Source organism: Monodelphis domestica, chromosome 7 (assembly GCF_027887165.1).
Source record: "Monodelphis domestica isolate mMonDom1 chromosome 7, mMonDom1.pri, whole genome shotgun sequence".
NCBI lineage: Eukaryota > Metazoa > Chordata > Mammalia > Didelphimorphia > Didelphidae > Monodelphis > Monodelphis domestica.
This window is the reverse complement of record NC_077233.1, coordinates 53,433,913-53,448,286: the sequence shown is the minus strand read 5'-3', so window position 1 is coordinate 53,448,286 and position 14,374 is coordinate 53,433,913. Positions and strand designations below refer to the sequence as shown.

General features: G+C 41.3%; 1 protein-coding gene across 28 annotated transcripts in view; it reads right to left on the bottom strand.

The window, feature by feature from the left end:
• ATP2B2 (ATPase plasma membrane Ca2+ transporting 2) overlaps positions 1-14,374 on the bottom strand; it is a 591,738-nt gene that overhangs the window by 105,297 nt on the left and 472,067 nt on the right. For 15 of the 28 annotated variants that reach the window (XM_056804651.1, XM_056804641.1, XM_056804655.1 and 12 more), the window contains one exon: positions 12,176-12,301. In XM_056804651.1, coding sequence (XP_056660629.1) covers positions 12,176-12,301 — 126 coding nt within the window. Of the gene's footprint in view, positions 1-189; positions 232-8,405; positions 8,496-9,819; positions 9,853-12,175; positions 12,302-14,374 lie in introns of all 28 variants that reach the window. The other 13 variants (XM_056804636.1, XM_056804647.1, XM_056804637.1 and 10 more) reach the window with 4 other exon arrangements.

Sequence of the window (14,374 nt, the reverse complement as noted above, 5' to 3'; positions counted from 1 at the left end):
TGTCCAAGTCAAATCTGGATACCAGCAACACCCAATGAAAATAACCCATGTCCTTGGACAGGTACGTATGTATCTGTAGGTTGGCCTTCACTATGAAGCCTTTCCATTCTGTTTTGAAGTTCACATTTTCAGAAATGGGACTGGGGCCACACATCATATATCACAACCTGGTTAAAATGGAAGGGTTACCTTTGCTCTGGCTGGTGTCCATATTGCCATCCTGCATTTTACCTACATGATAAAGAATTTTAACAAACAACAAAGAACAGACAATATACGGTCATCACACAGACAGAACACTGTGATGGACATTTAAATCAAAGATGGGGTAATGAGCTGGATTTAGGGACATCTCTCAGTCTGTGACTTGTAAGAATACATATCTAGCTAAGTCCCATACAGAACAAAAAGGAGACCATTGTATACCCCTGTGGAATTTTCCAACATCTGCCCATTAAGAGGGGTCTATGTCTGTCTTTCTTTGGGAGATGATGACTATAGTCCAGGGAATAAGACTCTCAACTGAAGTTGAAGGTCATTTCCTTATCCTTAATATGAAGTATAGATACATTTAAATACATCCACAGTAATGAGAAAGTCTTACCAAGCTTATTTACTTGAGATTAGGATGCCATATACCTCCAAAAGGACTTGAGGAGGTTTATGGATGAAAATACAGAGCAAGATAAGACAAAGAGAAACAGAAGACAGCCCATATGAAGAAAGAAAAAGGAGCAGATACTTTCAGGCATTTTAATTCAGAAGAACATAACACTTGGACAAAAAAGATAGCTCTAATTTTCCAGGCGAATAAGGCAAAAATAGAAACAGATTATAGAGTTTTCATCTTTCTGATAAAAGAAAGCAGGCACATTTCATTTTCAAAAGTTTTTGTTATTGTAGTTGTTGATTTATTTTGATGGGGTTTTTTTCTTATGAACTGAGACAAGTTTTGCTTTGGAGAAACATCATTCATAGCAGATTCAGCATGGTACTTTGTCCAGCTTCCTACTGAATGACTGGGTAGGTCCCCCCCCCACTTCCTGGTCCCCTCAGCCCCCTTTCTACTGATACTCACAAGCAAGTAAACAACTGAAGAATAAGAAACTAAATAGAGAACTAAAATATATATGTACATATATATATAGAGATGCATATAAATGTGCATAAATGTAGATAGGATAAGTGCCAGGATAATCCACACGCTAGTGAAAGAGCTAAAGGATAATATAATCGAGAGTTTCCTGTACACATAGTCTTTTCCATCTGCCACTGCAGCAAGGCATGACTTTGCTGATAAATAGCTATGATGATGGTGTTTTGTGGGTTTACCTTGTCACCAAGTGGACACCTGTCCAAAAAATGTCAGCACTAAAGAGACCATGAGCAATTGCTGCCTGGATTGCTTCTACTTTTTAATCCATCAAACTTGGTGTGCCAGAGCAGGGGAAGGGGGAGCCATGGCTGGCTCATTTGTCACAACAGGTTTCTGCTATTCTCTAAGACTCTAAAGTGTAAAGTGCTTGTCACATTCTGAATCTTGGAAGAGAGACAACAAAGCGATTGGATATGTCCCCCAAGGAAGCATGAACTTAGCAGTTCTTACTGGATGTGCACTGACCATCAAAGGAGATGCCACATTAAGTCATCATGATGGGATCAATTTGCCATGAGGACCAATGCAAGAAGAAAGCAATGGGCAAAGGAATATGAGTAATAGGACTGAAATGTGCAAGTTCCTCAGGTAATGGGGCAATGTTACAATGGGTGGGAAGTCTGGGGTCACACAGACAACACATTAAAAGTCAAGTTGTCTAGAGACAAAGAAACCAAGACCCTATATAAACCTAGCTAAAAAGAACACATCATCCCCAGTTGGCAGATCTGCCAATATTAGTGAAGGCTCATGAGATACTCTCCTGATTTTCAATGACATGAGAAGCATGATGGTGGAAAGAAAACTCAGTTGTCAGGCTGGAAAGATTGTTCCAATTGAATGTGGTCACAGAAGTGAAAATTAGCATCATCTTAAGAGGAGAGGGTTCATGGCTCTAGAGAGGGGGGTCAACCTTGGTTCATCAGTTAATGAGCTACAAGAGAAAGAGATTCCTTTTTAACTTCAACTACTCAGTTATACTACACTATTTTAGGTAGCTACTTAAGTCCATAACACCTTACATTTGAATCAAGTTATGTGTCTTCCTAAGAAATTCTCGACAAGTGATTTCCTAGAGCAAGAAAAGCCTTTAGAGACAATCTTGTTCAACTCCCTCATTTGACAGGAGATGATGAGACCCAGAGATGGAAAAAGACTTGTCCAAAGTGGCATAGCTATTGAGTTGCAGGGCTAGGGTTAAAAAGAGCCCTCTAACTCCAAAGTCATCACTCTTTCTGCTGCAATACAGCTTCCTCTAGTCAAAAAGGGATGTGCATTTAAAAGTTGAAAGGATAAAAACTGATCTGCCATTGAATTCTGTGACTTTATTTCAATGCCTGTGCTTTGGCATCTGTGACAGTTCACAAAAATCTGCCACAAGGGAGTCTTCTTAGTTATTTAGGCATTAAGAGGACACCAAGTTTCTGTCTCCCTTGGCATTTTGCAAAGGCAAGAATAAGAAGTGCCTTTCTCTTCACTGTCTGGTGGTCAGCCCCACCCAAATCATACTAGAGCATGTTCTTAGAAAGGGCAGCTGGCTGATAATACCTTAATCATCATCCCCTTAACTTCTCCACTGAGACCCTGTGACTTTCCTCATTATTTCTTCTCTCTAATCCTTATTTACCTATGAATTAAAGATGGTGGATTAGATGACCTTGAAGGCTCTTTCTAGTTCTATGATACAACATTCCTATACTTGCTTCCTCAGGTATAACCTGAGTACAGGGAGTGCAGGGAAGTTAATCAATTTCTCAAGTGCTCAAGAGTCTTTTGGAAGGGATCAGTTTCCCAAGAAGTTCCATTTCCCAAAAGACAGAGGACTCTCTAGAAAGGGGAATGAGAAGACAAGAAGGGAAGTTGTTCCATGATCACAGAAGACCAGATCACTCCAGAAATGGCAGAGAGTTGGTGTTTTGAATGACAAGAAATATGCCATCCTGGGCTTGATCCTAGGATGATGCCATCCTTGAGCAATGAGAGTTAGGAGACATTCCTATGTCACTGAGATGAGAAAGGGAGAGAGACCTGAAGACAAATTCTGAGAGCTGTTTTCCTGTCTGTCTTTAAGGGAAGCAATTCTATAGAGCTAAGTCAAATAAATATAAGAAATGCATGATGAAATGAACACAGTACCATAACAGGATCCAGAAGACATGAATCTTGGTCCCTGCCTCTGACTTTGTAGTGAGATGTTGGATAAGTCAAGAAAACTCTGGACTACAATTTTACCATCTATGAAACCCAATATAATATTACCTGCCTAATTTCTAAGGAAAGATATAAGCATGACATGGTGAATAGAGAGCATATATAGGAATTATTATGAAAAGGGTTTAAGTCCTGCCTATGGTGTATGTTCTAGGTAGCTCTCTAAGACTGTTAGACACTAAAGAAAAGTCAATCTGTACAACTAGAAGGGTTTCCACATCAGAAGCCCTCTGGTGTTGGAAACACAGTCTTGGTACCAAAGTAAAACAAAATACTTTCAAAATAATAAATGAATTGTAGCAAATATTTTGCAAATATAAGAGATTACCACTTACTCCTTAAGTGACACTTGGGAATTTCTTTTTTAAAATGGTTAAATCTACAGAATCAATAAGGAGCCAGTTTGACTCCTGGTTGTCATGTTCAAGGCAGCCTCCCCAGTTGGTGTATAGTTTCAAACCATTAAAAGGATGATGTGAGGCACAGAAAGCCCTTGATGGACTTCATCCTTCAGTAAGACATTGGAACTCTCTGGCATGGTCTCATCTATTATAGAGTACTCTTTTTTCCCTCTTACCTCCAGGAAGTCCCAGTTTCCTATTAAAGAATTAAGAGTATAACCATGCACAGAGAAGAAATTTGCTTTTGCTTCCTTTGAAAAATGTCTTCCTCTAGATTCTGCCATCCTTTTCGTGTAAATAATTCCAAGGACAAATTAAAATAATCATGCTAAAAAAAACAGCCTAAGCCTGCCTAGAAAGAATGGACTTCTATGTGTGATTTTCAGAGGTACAAAAGGCCTTTGTTGGCACTGCATGGTTTCTGATTAAATAACTGTGTGCTCATTAAGACCAATTCATTAATTTCATCATTTATTTCTAGTGCTACCCACATGGTCGTGAAAATACTGGTAAACGTGTATTTTTTTCAGGAAGATAAGTGATAAGAGGCTGGGGGAAGTAGATGTGGCCCAACAAATACTGCTAAACATTTGTTGTTTTAGGGGGAGAAACAGGAGCTTGGAGCAACTTTCTTTAAAATAACACCATTTTCTGAAAACCAAGCTTATTACTCATTCCTCACAATTCTCCTTAGTTCCCATTTAGTCAAAATGACAACTTCCCTAGAGATCATCACGCTCTCCAAGAAGAAGAACCCTGGCTCTCGTGTGGGACAGAAGAAGAGCTCTATTTATAATGGGTTATGATGATCAGTGAAGTTATGCTCAGGGAGTTGGGCCTGGTGAGAGACAAGAGGGACAGAAGGCTGGAAGCCTCCATTTGTCTCTGTGCCACATACCCAGTCTCTGGGCAGTCAATCAAGCTCATGAAGACAACTTTCCAAGTCAGAAATCCAAGGTTAAAATAGCCCAGGTTGCTGCATGAGTGTTGAAAAACTGAGCCTATGAAGTAAAGGAAACTGATTGTTCCGCTGGAAGCTGGACAGCTCCAGGTTAAGGACACTTCCTAGAGGTGGGTCATCTTTCTATATTGTCTAAATTCATTCCCATAATGCTTAGCTTGGTACTAGAATGGATTCTGCAGGCTATCTAGATCAGATAGACTAATACTACAGTGGGCATTGGAGTCATTATTATTGTCTTTAGCACAAACAGAAAATTCATCTTCAGTATGTTTTGGGAAAAGGTTTCCAAAAGACTCTTCAGCTGATCTTATTCCCTTGGAAGCAATAGTTAGTACTGAGTCTAAGACAGAAGGGAAAGGTTTAAAAAAAGAATCTTCAGCTGATTTACATTAGAATCTGCACCTCCAACACTCATCATTTGCACAATTGAATTAAGACCCTGAAGTCTCAGAACTTTTATACTGAATAGTTCTTACTACAAATGGTCAGCATCCCCTTACCAGGTCACCCAAAGCCTCAGGTCAAGAAACTCAGGGTGTTATGCTCAGTTCCCCAAACATAAAGGTATGATCTTGGATAGCTTTAAAGAGAACAATGGAATGGCAGTGGTGGGCAAGTGGCAGAATGAGACTGGAGAAGGGGGCATCCTTGCACTGTTAATAATATCTTTGCATGCTCTCAGCTTCCAATAATTTTCCTCTGAGAATTAGCCTACCTGCTCCTCCTCTCTCCAAAACTACCCATCTTAAACCCATTCCAAAGCTATAGCTCATGCCCCAAGCATCTGGATTTTCACCCCTGGAGGTACAGCCCTCCATACACATTCCCTTGAGAAAGATTTTCATGCTATTTTGCTGAGCTACAAAGTTGTAAGAGGCACTGCACTCCCTGGGAGAACCAAGGAGATAGCTTCCTTTTCTATGAGCTTTGATCCTGGGTGGGAGTGAGTTGGAGCTTGTAAATTGCCCCCATGAGAATGAGCTTCCTGTAAAGCTTTTACTCTCTGATGCTCTGTTCTCAAGCTTTTTTTTATTAACTTCAAGAGCTTCCTCCCATGCTTTCACCACACTCACCACCCTGCATAGCCCCCAAATTCAAGGTGAGTTTACTCTAACTGAAGCCTCACTGAACAGCTGCCCACTCCCAAACAGGAAACCAGACTTCACAGCTTACTGCAGTCACAAAGGGGATGAGCTCAGATCAAGTCCCAAAATAGCATTCTAAATATAACCTACAAGGCTTTCATTTCCCTCTTGTCTCCGGAGGCCACATTTCTTTAAGGAGCTACTGAGCTGCCCTTCAATACCAGAGGGACTCTCACTTTCTCTTCCTGGAAGTGGGCATGTCCAAGGGTAATTCAGCCACTAAACACAGCTGCCACTATCAGAGACTACGTCACAGACACCACTGCTTCCCTGCTCTGCCTCATTTAAGAAGGGAGGTGTTAAAGCCAGAGGACAGCCTGGATTGTCTGCCTTCTTATACCTTCCTCTGGCTGTTACCCTTTCAGGAAACCATCCTTTAAAAGATGCCCCCTCCCCAGAGGGGAGGAATAAGCACTCCACCTACATCTTCATTCCTTTACTGGGCCATGAGTAGAAGAAGATGGAGGGGCTGGTTACAGCTCTTTTCTGACATGGATTGCCATCCCATTCTTCCACAGAAATGGTCCCTTCCCTGTAGCAGATTGAACAGCCCCGGAACTTCTATAAAGTGTAACTTTCCCCCCAGAGCCTTCCACTATATCTTTCCTGCTAAAATCTATCACAGAGCTCCTGAATCAGTCAAATCAACCCATCCTCACTCTTTCTTCTACATGATGCAATGCTGAAGGAGGAAGCTAATTAATAGTTGCCCTCTCTCAAGGAGTCTGCATCGAGTGAATGCTGGGCAGGTGGCCAAAATTCCTGTACATAGGACCCAGAGGTTCCTGGAGGGATCCCTCCCACCTGGCCTTACAACAGCCCATATGGGTTCACCAGACACTTTCAAAGGTGTTCCGGCATGCATATTTCACAGCAAGATGTGGCAGGAATGTTCCAAGTGATTTCCTAGGGCAAACATGTTCTGACTTGGTTTGAGACATTGTATACATAAGGAAAAACCTGAAGGAATCCTCTTTCTTCCCTAAAAATCCTGTTGTTTGGGGATACCTATGAAGCAGGCAGCTGAATGGAAATAAGAGTGATCTTATTTAAGAAATTGGCCATTGTTTGGGAGATATATGGGAGAATCTGCTTTATCCTGTTCAGCACCAGGGTAAGCGACCCTGCTTAAACTCTGCCTTACTTAACAGTCTAATAGGTGGGTGCACAGCTCCCATGTGCTTTCTCCCTCTGCCCATTTCCAGTACCATCATTTGGCCAGTCCACAAAAAGGACCACGATTGACCGTGATCACCTCCAACCTGCAACAAAGCTCCCCTTTCTTCATTTCTGGTGGGCACTGCAGCTCTTGAGGCCTAGCCATCAAGGTCAAGGCCAAGGCCACCCATACCCAGCAAGATTTCCACCCAATCTCCCCCCTCCCCTACTCAAATGGTGCTCTAAAAGAATGCAGAGTTTCAAGAAACATACACCGCACAGCACAGCCAACAGCAGATAATGCTAGTCCAGAATCATTGAGAGAAAAAAAAGAAAGAGCTACTTCAGGGCCTAAGCTAAATGTCTACCCATTCATAATTTGAAAGAGACTATGAAGAGATTTACTGGCTAAAGTATCAGCATGCCACAGGATGGGGTCATGAAACTGTAAGTGAGACAATATTGAATTCATTGAGGTTCTATTTTGGAGTGAAGGACTAGAGCCCTTGATGCTTAGCCCAGAGGCCAAGTCAGAAGCATGGACAAATAGATGAACAAAGACATCTCTCCCTCACAGACAATGCTCATGGGTGCTGATGCTCAGAGCCTCTTGGCAGCCCAGAGTCATGTTGCTTCAGAACCAGATTCCTGACCCCGGGCCATTTATTTCCCAAAGCTATGGTGAGACTAAGTAGGCTTATGAGAGTGTCACGCTGGGAGAATGGAGCATAAGTTGGGGAGGAGAACTTTAAATGGTTTTGGTGAGAAGTTTTGGAGTTTTTTTCACTAATACTCAAGTCAATTTTACCACCTCTCTCCCCCTTTGCTCCATTCCAAGGCCACAGTCCCATCAAGGTGGCACTGAGGACCAATTTGAGGAGATGGGCATCCTGTTCTTTTCTTAAAAAAAAAAAAACCCTTACCTTCCATCTTAGAATCAATGCTATGTATTGGTTCTAAGGCAGAAGAAAAATAAGAGTTAGGCAATAGGGTTAAATGACTTGCCCAGGTTCACACAGCTAGGAAGTATCTAAGGCCAGATTTGAAACCAGGACTTCCCATCTCCAGGCCTGGCTCTATCCACAGAGCCACCTAGCTCCCTTGGCCATCCTTTTCAAAGAAGATAGCTCTTGGGACAGTTTGAGACATTGTAAGTGACCTTGCCCCAAGGATTGACAATAGCGTGGCCCCTCTTATAAGCTACCGTCTGAGAGGAGGGAAGAGGCACTATCCCCAGATAACACATGCACATACACCACGTGTGCTGTTGAGAAGAGGAAGAGGCGAGCCAAGAGAAAGAAAAAGAAGAGAGAGAATTGGAAGAGAAGTCCATGAAAGAAAAAACAAAAAGCTCAGTATTCTTGACGTACCATTGACTAAGCTGGAATTTGCATTATCGATGGTATTTGCACCTGCTGCACCATCTGTAGCTGCAGGAGGGTGGGAGGGGTGGGAAGAATCTACTGAGTAATAATGGATAAAAAGAATAGTACATAATAATAATAATAATAACATGAACAAATTCACATGACAAAATAGCAACATTTATGGAATTAACATGGTTTTGTTCTCTTGGGGGAAAAATAAAAAACTTGGCTGAAAATTAAGTAACGTAACATTAGAAAAATGAAAATGCCATCACAAAAATATCATAAAAGCCAGGGGGAAAACTCATATATGGAATATTTGGAAAATAAATGTGGGAAGACATTCAGTGAAGGCTGCAAAGGACAGACACTGTACAACTCTGTGTTCTACTATGCCAAGAATGCTTGGGATTGCGCTGGTTGGAGTAGAACTCTAACTGGTCACCCAGAGATGGAATGCCCTTTTCCCAACTATATAGCTTTGCTGAGCTGTGTGCATATCAGCCTTCCCTATATATACTAGAAACAACTCCATCCACCAATAGGAGATATGCTCTTGGGTCTGATAATGTGATACATTATCATTCTCAGAGTGACCGGACAACTGAGGCCTAGAGCTTCTCAATTTGTTCTCAGCTAACACATTGTCAGAAGAGGCCACTGTCACAAGGAAGATAGGCCACTCCTAGACTTTCTGACCAGTGCACATGAAGGAAGCTTGAGAGACCCAAGAGGCCAATGATCTGAAACTATAAGGTGATATTTTGCATTTTTCTAAAAAAAAATAAAAAGTAGGAGATATGCCTTTAATATACTTATTGACTCTGGACACTTCTTCATTTTTATTCTTAAAAACCATCAATTATACCAAATTTACACCTTATTTCTATTCCTCAAGCTGGCAAAATTAATGACAAAGGGAATACTCATGGTCTATGAATTAGGGCAAAATGGTGGGTAGTATGATGGCATATGCTTTTTGTGTAGCGATGTGTCCCAGTGTGCAATAGTTTGTCATACTCTAGAATGGAATTTCACTTGGGTCATATGTATGATAGTATTATGATGTTACAGTAAATGGTGGTGTATCATACTTTATGGTAGTATATTACACTGTGGTGTTGTATTGTTTTGTTATATATACACGTGTGCATTATGTCATACAATATGGTGATATAAGGTGAGACTATCAAGTGGCATGTTCATATGTCTTGGTTTCTATGTTGGTATGTTATACTTTGTGATGACTTTTGTAGCATGATCAGTTATGTAGAACTGTATGGTGTTGACAAGTTTTGGGTGGTGGTATGCAGCATTGTGTAGTTATATGTTGGTCTTGTATGCACAACCCTGGGTCCCCTAGGGGGCAGTGCTACCATTAAAAATTTCAACTACCCTGAGGCATTTCTTACTGTACCTGGAAGCTGAGGGCCATCCACTTTGGTCTCACCTGTGTGATGATTTTTAAAATATATTAATGATGGAGAAATATGCCATCTCTCTCTCTCTCTCACACTCTCTCTCATTCTTTCTCACTCTCCCTCTCTCTCTCTCCCTCTCTCTCTCTTTCTCTCTTTCCCTCCCTCTCTTTCTTTCTCTCTCCTCTCTCTCTCTCTCCCTCTTCAGCTCCCTCTTTCCCTCTCCCTTTCACCCTTTCCCTCTTTCTGTCTCTTTCTGTCTCTAACACACTAACACATACATACTTTCAAATGCATACACAAAAATGCATGTACCCATGCTCAACCACACTTGAGTCAAACTGAAACGTAAGCTAGTAAATGGACAACATTTATGATAAGTTTCTGAAGGAAGGAGTTAGAGCTGATTGGTGGTGGCAATGTGGGAAAGAAAGAGCTCCATCTCCCTACACTGGCTGCCCCAGGGAAATATTCTGTAGCTTCCTGACTCAATGTACTTCTCTGAGTCCCAGTCCTGCCTCAAGTATCTTTTCTCTCATGACTGAGGATTGGGCTGAATAGGTTTGATGGGTCCCTATCATATCCTTGAGGGGGTGGGTGACTAGGAGAACTATATGAAAGGTCATGATGTATTTTGGATATTTCCAGGAATAAACTTCCTGTGACCATGTAGGATCATAGGATCATAGATTTGGAATTTGAGGGTCAACCCCCCACTTTAGAAGAGGAGAGAAGGGACTCGCCCAAACTTCATGATCAATATCCTTCATTCAAAAGTCTTTGTTAAAATGAGACTCTATAAGGATTCCCTTAGAGACACCAAGACAAAATGGGACAAAAATATTGGATTGCTGATGACTACATATCCTAGATTGTTCAGCATATGGACTGTATATGCAGCCACTCTGTATCCCCTCCTTCACTCAGACTGCCATTCATGTCATTGTCTCTGAAATCTCTATCACTGTTTGGTTAGATGCTACTGGGTTGCCTCTTGGGTTCCAGACATAGCCACTAGCCATAGAAAACTAACCATTCCCTGGGTAGACTACAAAAAGGGAGAGTGGGTACAAGAAGGTAGTCTTGTCTGTGATCAGACCCAGCCCTCTGAGGAGAGACATAAAACAAGAGTTTACTAAGATCATTTCTGTCAGGCCTCAGATTGACAAAGCCCAAATATAAGACTTTTATTAAGCTTTGTGAGTCAAGAAAGCAATTAGGAAAAATGCTCAAAAACTGTTTTCTTTAACAGATTTCAAGAAGTCTGAGGGCATATAAAAAAGGAAGATGGTTGGGAGATAGTTTATTCATTCCAAATAGTCTGGAATTCATACTGTGGACAGCCTGAGAGATTGGGTATCCGAAGATGAGTATGTTTCACTTCTTCTTGTCACTATGGGCACTAAACAGTTTAGCCACCATTTTGGATTTTCTTTTGAAGAAAGTTTAAGTGTCTCTCACAACATGAAGGCCTGTGATCCTAGGAAGAGCTGGTAAGGATTCACTCATCCAGATTTTAATTCACTGCTAATTTCCCACATCTTGGAATACCTCTAGCCAATCAAGGTCACCATTATACAAAGTAAATTCAGGCTGCATCTATAATAGCACCACTAATAGGGAGATTGAGCAGCATTCTCAGGGCTTTCTAAGATTGGTGGTGACCTTGTTGCCTCATTTGTAGCTCTTGACAGCACCCACCCACACTCCTAATTTCTTTTCTATCTCAGTTCCCTTGTATGATGGTTCAATCCTCCCCTTCCTAATAACTGACAATGATTCAGCCTAAGAGGTCCTTATATGGCCACTGGCATCCAAATCAATCATCATCTAAGAAATCACAAGATTGTATTGTGTCCTATGACTGGTTAAGGGACAATACATGTTTAACCATTCCTGTTCAATCTAGGTGGCGAGGTAGTGTTCAAAGGTTACTATATGCACAGTATATAAAGCCAAATGGGAACCAGGAAAATTTGAGGTAACCCTGTAGTTCCACTCAACATAAAAGGCATACATAGAGAAAACAAGTCTCCTTTCTTGCCATCCTTAGAGAGAATTATGGGTCAATCCAGAACATGCTATCAATAGTCCCACCTGGCACAGAGAACAGAAAAAAAAACACTTGGGTGGGTTGAATGATATGACATGACAAGACAAAGAACTATTACCAAAAAAAAGTCCATTGCCTAAGGACAGACACAACGCAGCTGATCTAAGTGATGAGGGCATTTGCCTATACCCATAAGAAGATGATACTGTGGAAAACATTTTCTTGGCTGCCCCCCGCCAAGTTCCTGCAAGAATGGCACACACTGGATTTAGGAACAACTAGTGACAGGGGAAGGGAGTTACCTTTCTTGTCTTTCTTTTCTTCTTCTTCACCACCAGCTCCCAGCAAGGTAAAGATGATGCCAGTCTGAGAGTTCACTCCCACAGCAGTGACCAACATCCTGCCAGAGCCCTCCATCACATGAGTCCCTGATGGAAAGGGAAAAGAGAACCAAGTTATCACTGTTCCCACCCTTTCTCAGACCAACTCCTGCTCTCAATCCAAGTGAACATGATGGCAGACTCTCAATTCTCTTCTCAGAGGGTCTTGCTGTTTACTCTCTGCTGTAAGTGTCCCATAAGAATCACAACTTCCATTGCTACTAATGCCATTAATGATGACAAGGCACTTTATATAGCACTCACTCATTTATTCTCCCTACAAGGTGAATAATAACTCGATTTAATTCAATACAAGTCTTTAGTAAGTATCTACTTCCAAAAATGAAAAGTCCTTGCTCACCAGGTGCTTATATTTAACTGAGAGGTAGATATCACCTGCATGATAGTTAATTAGCCTAATTTAACAGAGAGGAAAACTGAGGCTTAGGGAAATTTAGATGACTTATTAATGTTCACACAGCAAGTATGAACCCTTCTCTCTCCTGACACTGGGGTCCAGCGCTTTTTCCAAAAAACCACTCAGTGTGCCCATTGTTTGCTTATTTTGCTGTCTCTCTGTATTCTAGATAAATAAATTTACAAGGTAGGTGTGCTTCAGATAAGTAAGGTATAACAGCATAGACCTTGGTCCATGTTTATTGTGATCTCTTTGAGTTGGTCCTCTTTTAGTTAAATTCACAAGTTAAGTACCAGATAAGTATCCGCTTTGTCCATTCACTAATAGGTTTCCTTTGTAATTCTTTGGGTTATATTTTATCTATTTAGAAATAGGGTAGCTTGGGGTAGCTAGGTGGCTCAGTGGATATAGAGCTGGAGATGGTAGGTTATGAGTTCAAAACTGGATTGAGACACATCCTAAATGTGTGACCTGGAGCACATCATTTAACCCCTATTGCCTAGTCTTTACAGCTTTTCTGATTTGGGATCAATACTTAGTATCATTTCTAAGACAGAAGGTAAGAATTTTTAAAAACATGATTCTAAGAAGGAGTCCATAGAATTCCCCAGACTGCCAGATCCAGTGATACACAAAGAGATCCACAGAGCTACAGGTCAGAGAATGAAATAGAACTGAGTCAAAAGCTCAGACATCATTCTCACTCAGGATAAGTAAAATTCTATAATCAGGGGTCCTTCAACTTGCCCCTCTGCTTCCTTCTTAGACAGTCAGAGAAATTCTACCCCTGGCATAGAAAGACCAAGCTTAGGCACCAAAACAATAAGCCACGATCACCTTAGCTCCTCTCAAAATGAGAAAGGAAAGAAAGGACAGTATCTGACAAAGTTTTCAGGCCCATTCTTATTAAATATAGTTTATTTCACCTGTCCCAGACTAACACGGAGGATGTTACCAATCCTTTGGTAATGGTTTTTTCATCAGATCTAGAAGAGAGGATGGAAAAAGCAAAAACTGGCAACCAGGGCCAATTTCCACCAAAGATAATCAGACCTCCAATCACATTTTTATCTACTGACACATATCTCAGTGAGGATCTCACTGATGTCTCAGCCTCCACAGAGTGAAACTTTACTAGAGCCAGTTCATCGAGGCCTCATTTGATACAAGGACTAAAAGGAGCAGCCCCAAAAACTACATATAGTTTTCTAGAACAGAGGATTTCGAATCCAAGTCATATTCATGGCTGATTCAGGCAACCAAGGTTTTGCCACCTGACTGGTCGCATGGGAACAATGGGGAGATAAGAGTGCTGTGGGACAATTAAAACAGCAAGGTGGTTTCTCCCTGTCAGCAGATCAACTTCATTCCACATCTCTGTCTTTGCACAGCCTGTGTCCCCATCCATCATGTAGAATACATTCCCTCCTTAGCTTCACCTCACAGAATCATTGCCTTTCAAGACACAGTGCTAGCTCTGTGCTAGCCAGCCCTAGCTCTATAAGAAGCTTTTCCTGATCTTACTCCCTCCCCAAAGATAAATGCTTTCCTTCTCTGGCTACCTTCTATTCTTCTCCTTTATGTTTATTGTGTAGTTTTCTTTTATTTGCTTATATATAGATCTGCTATATCCCCCCAAAGATATAAAAACTCCTTGACAACAGGGCCAGTTTCATTAGGTGTTACTATCTTCAGTACCTAGG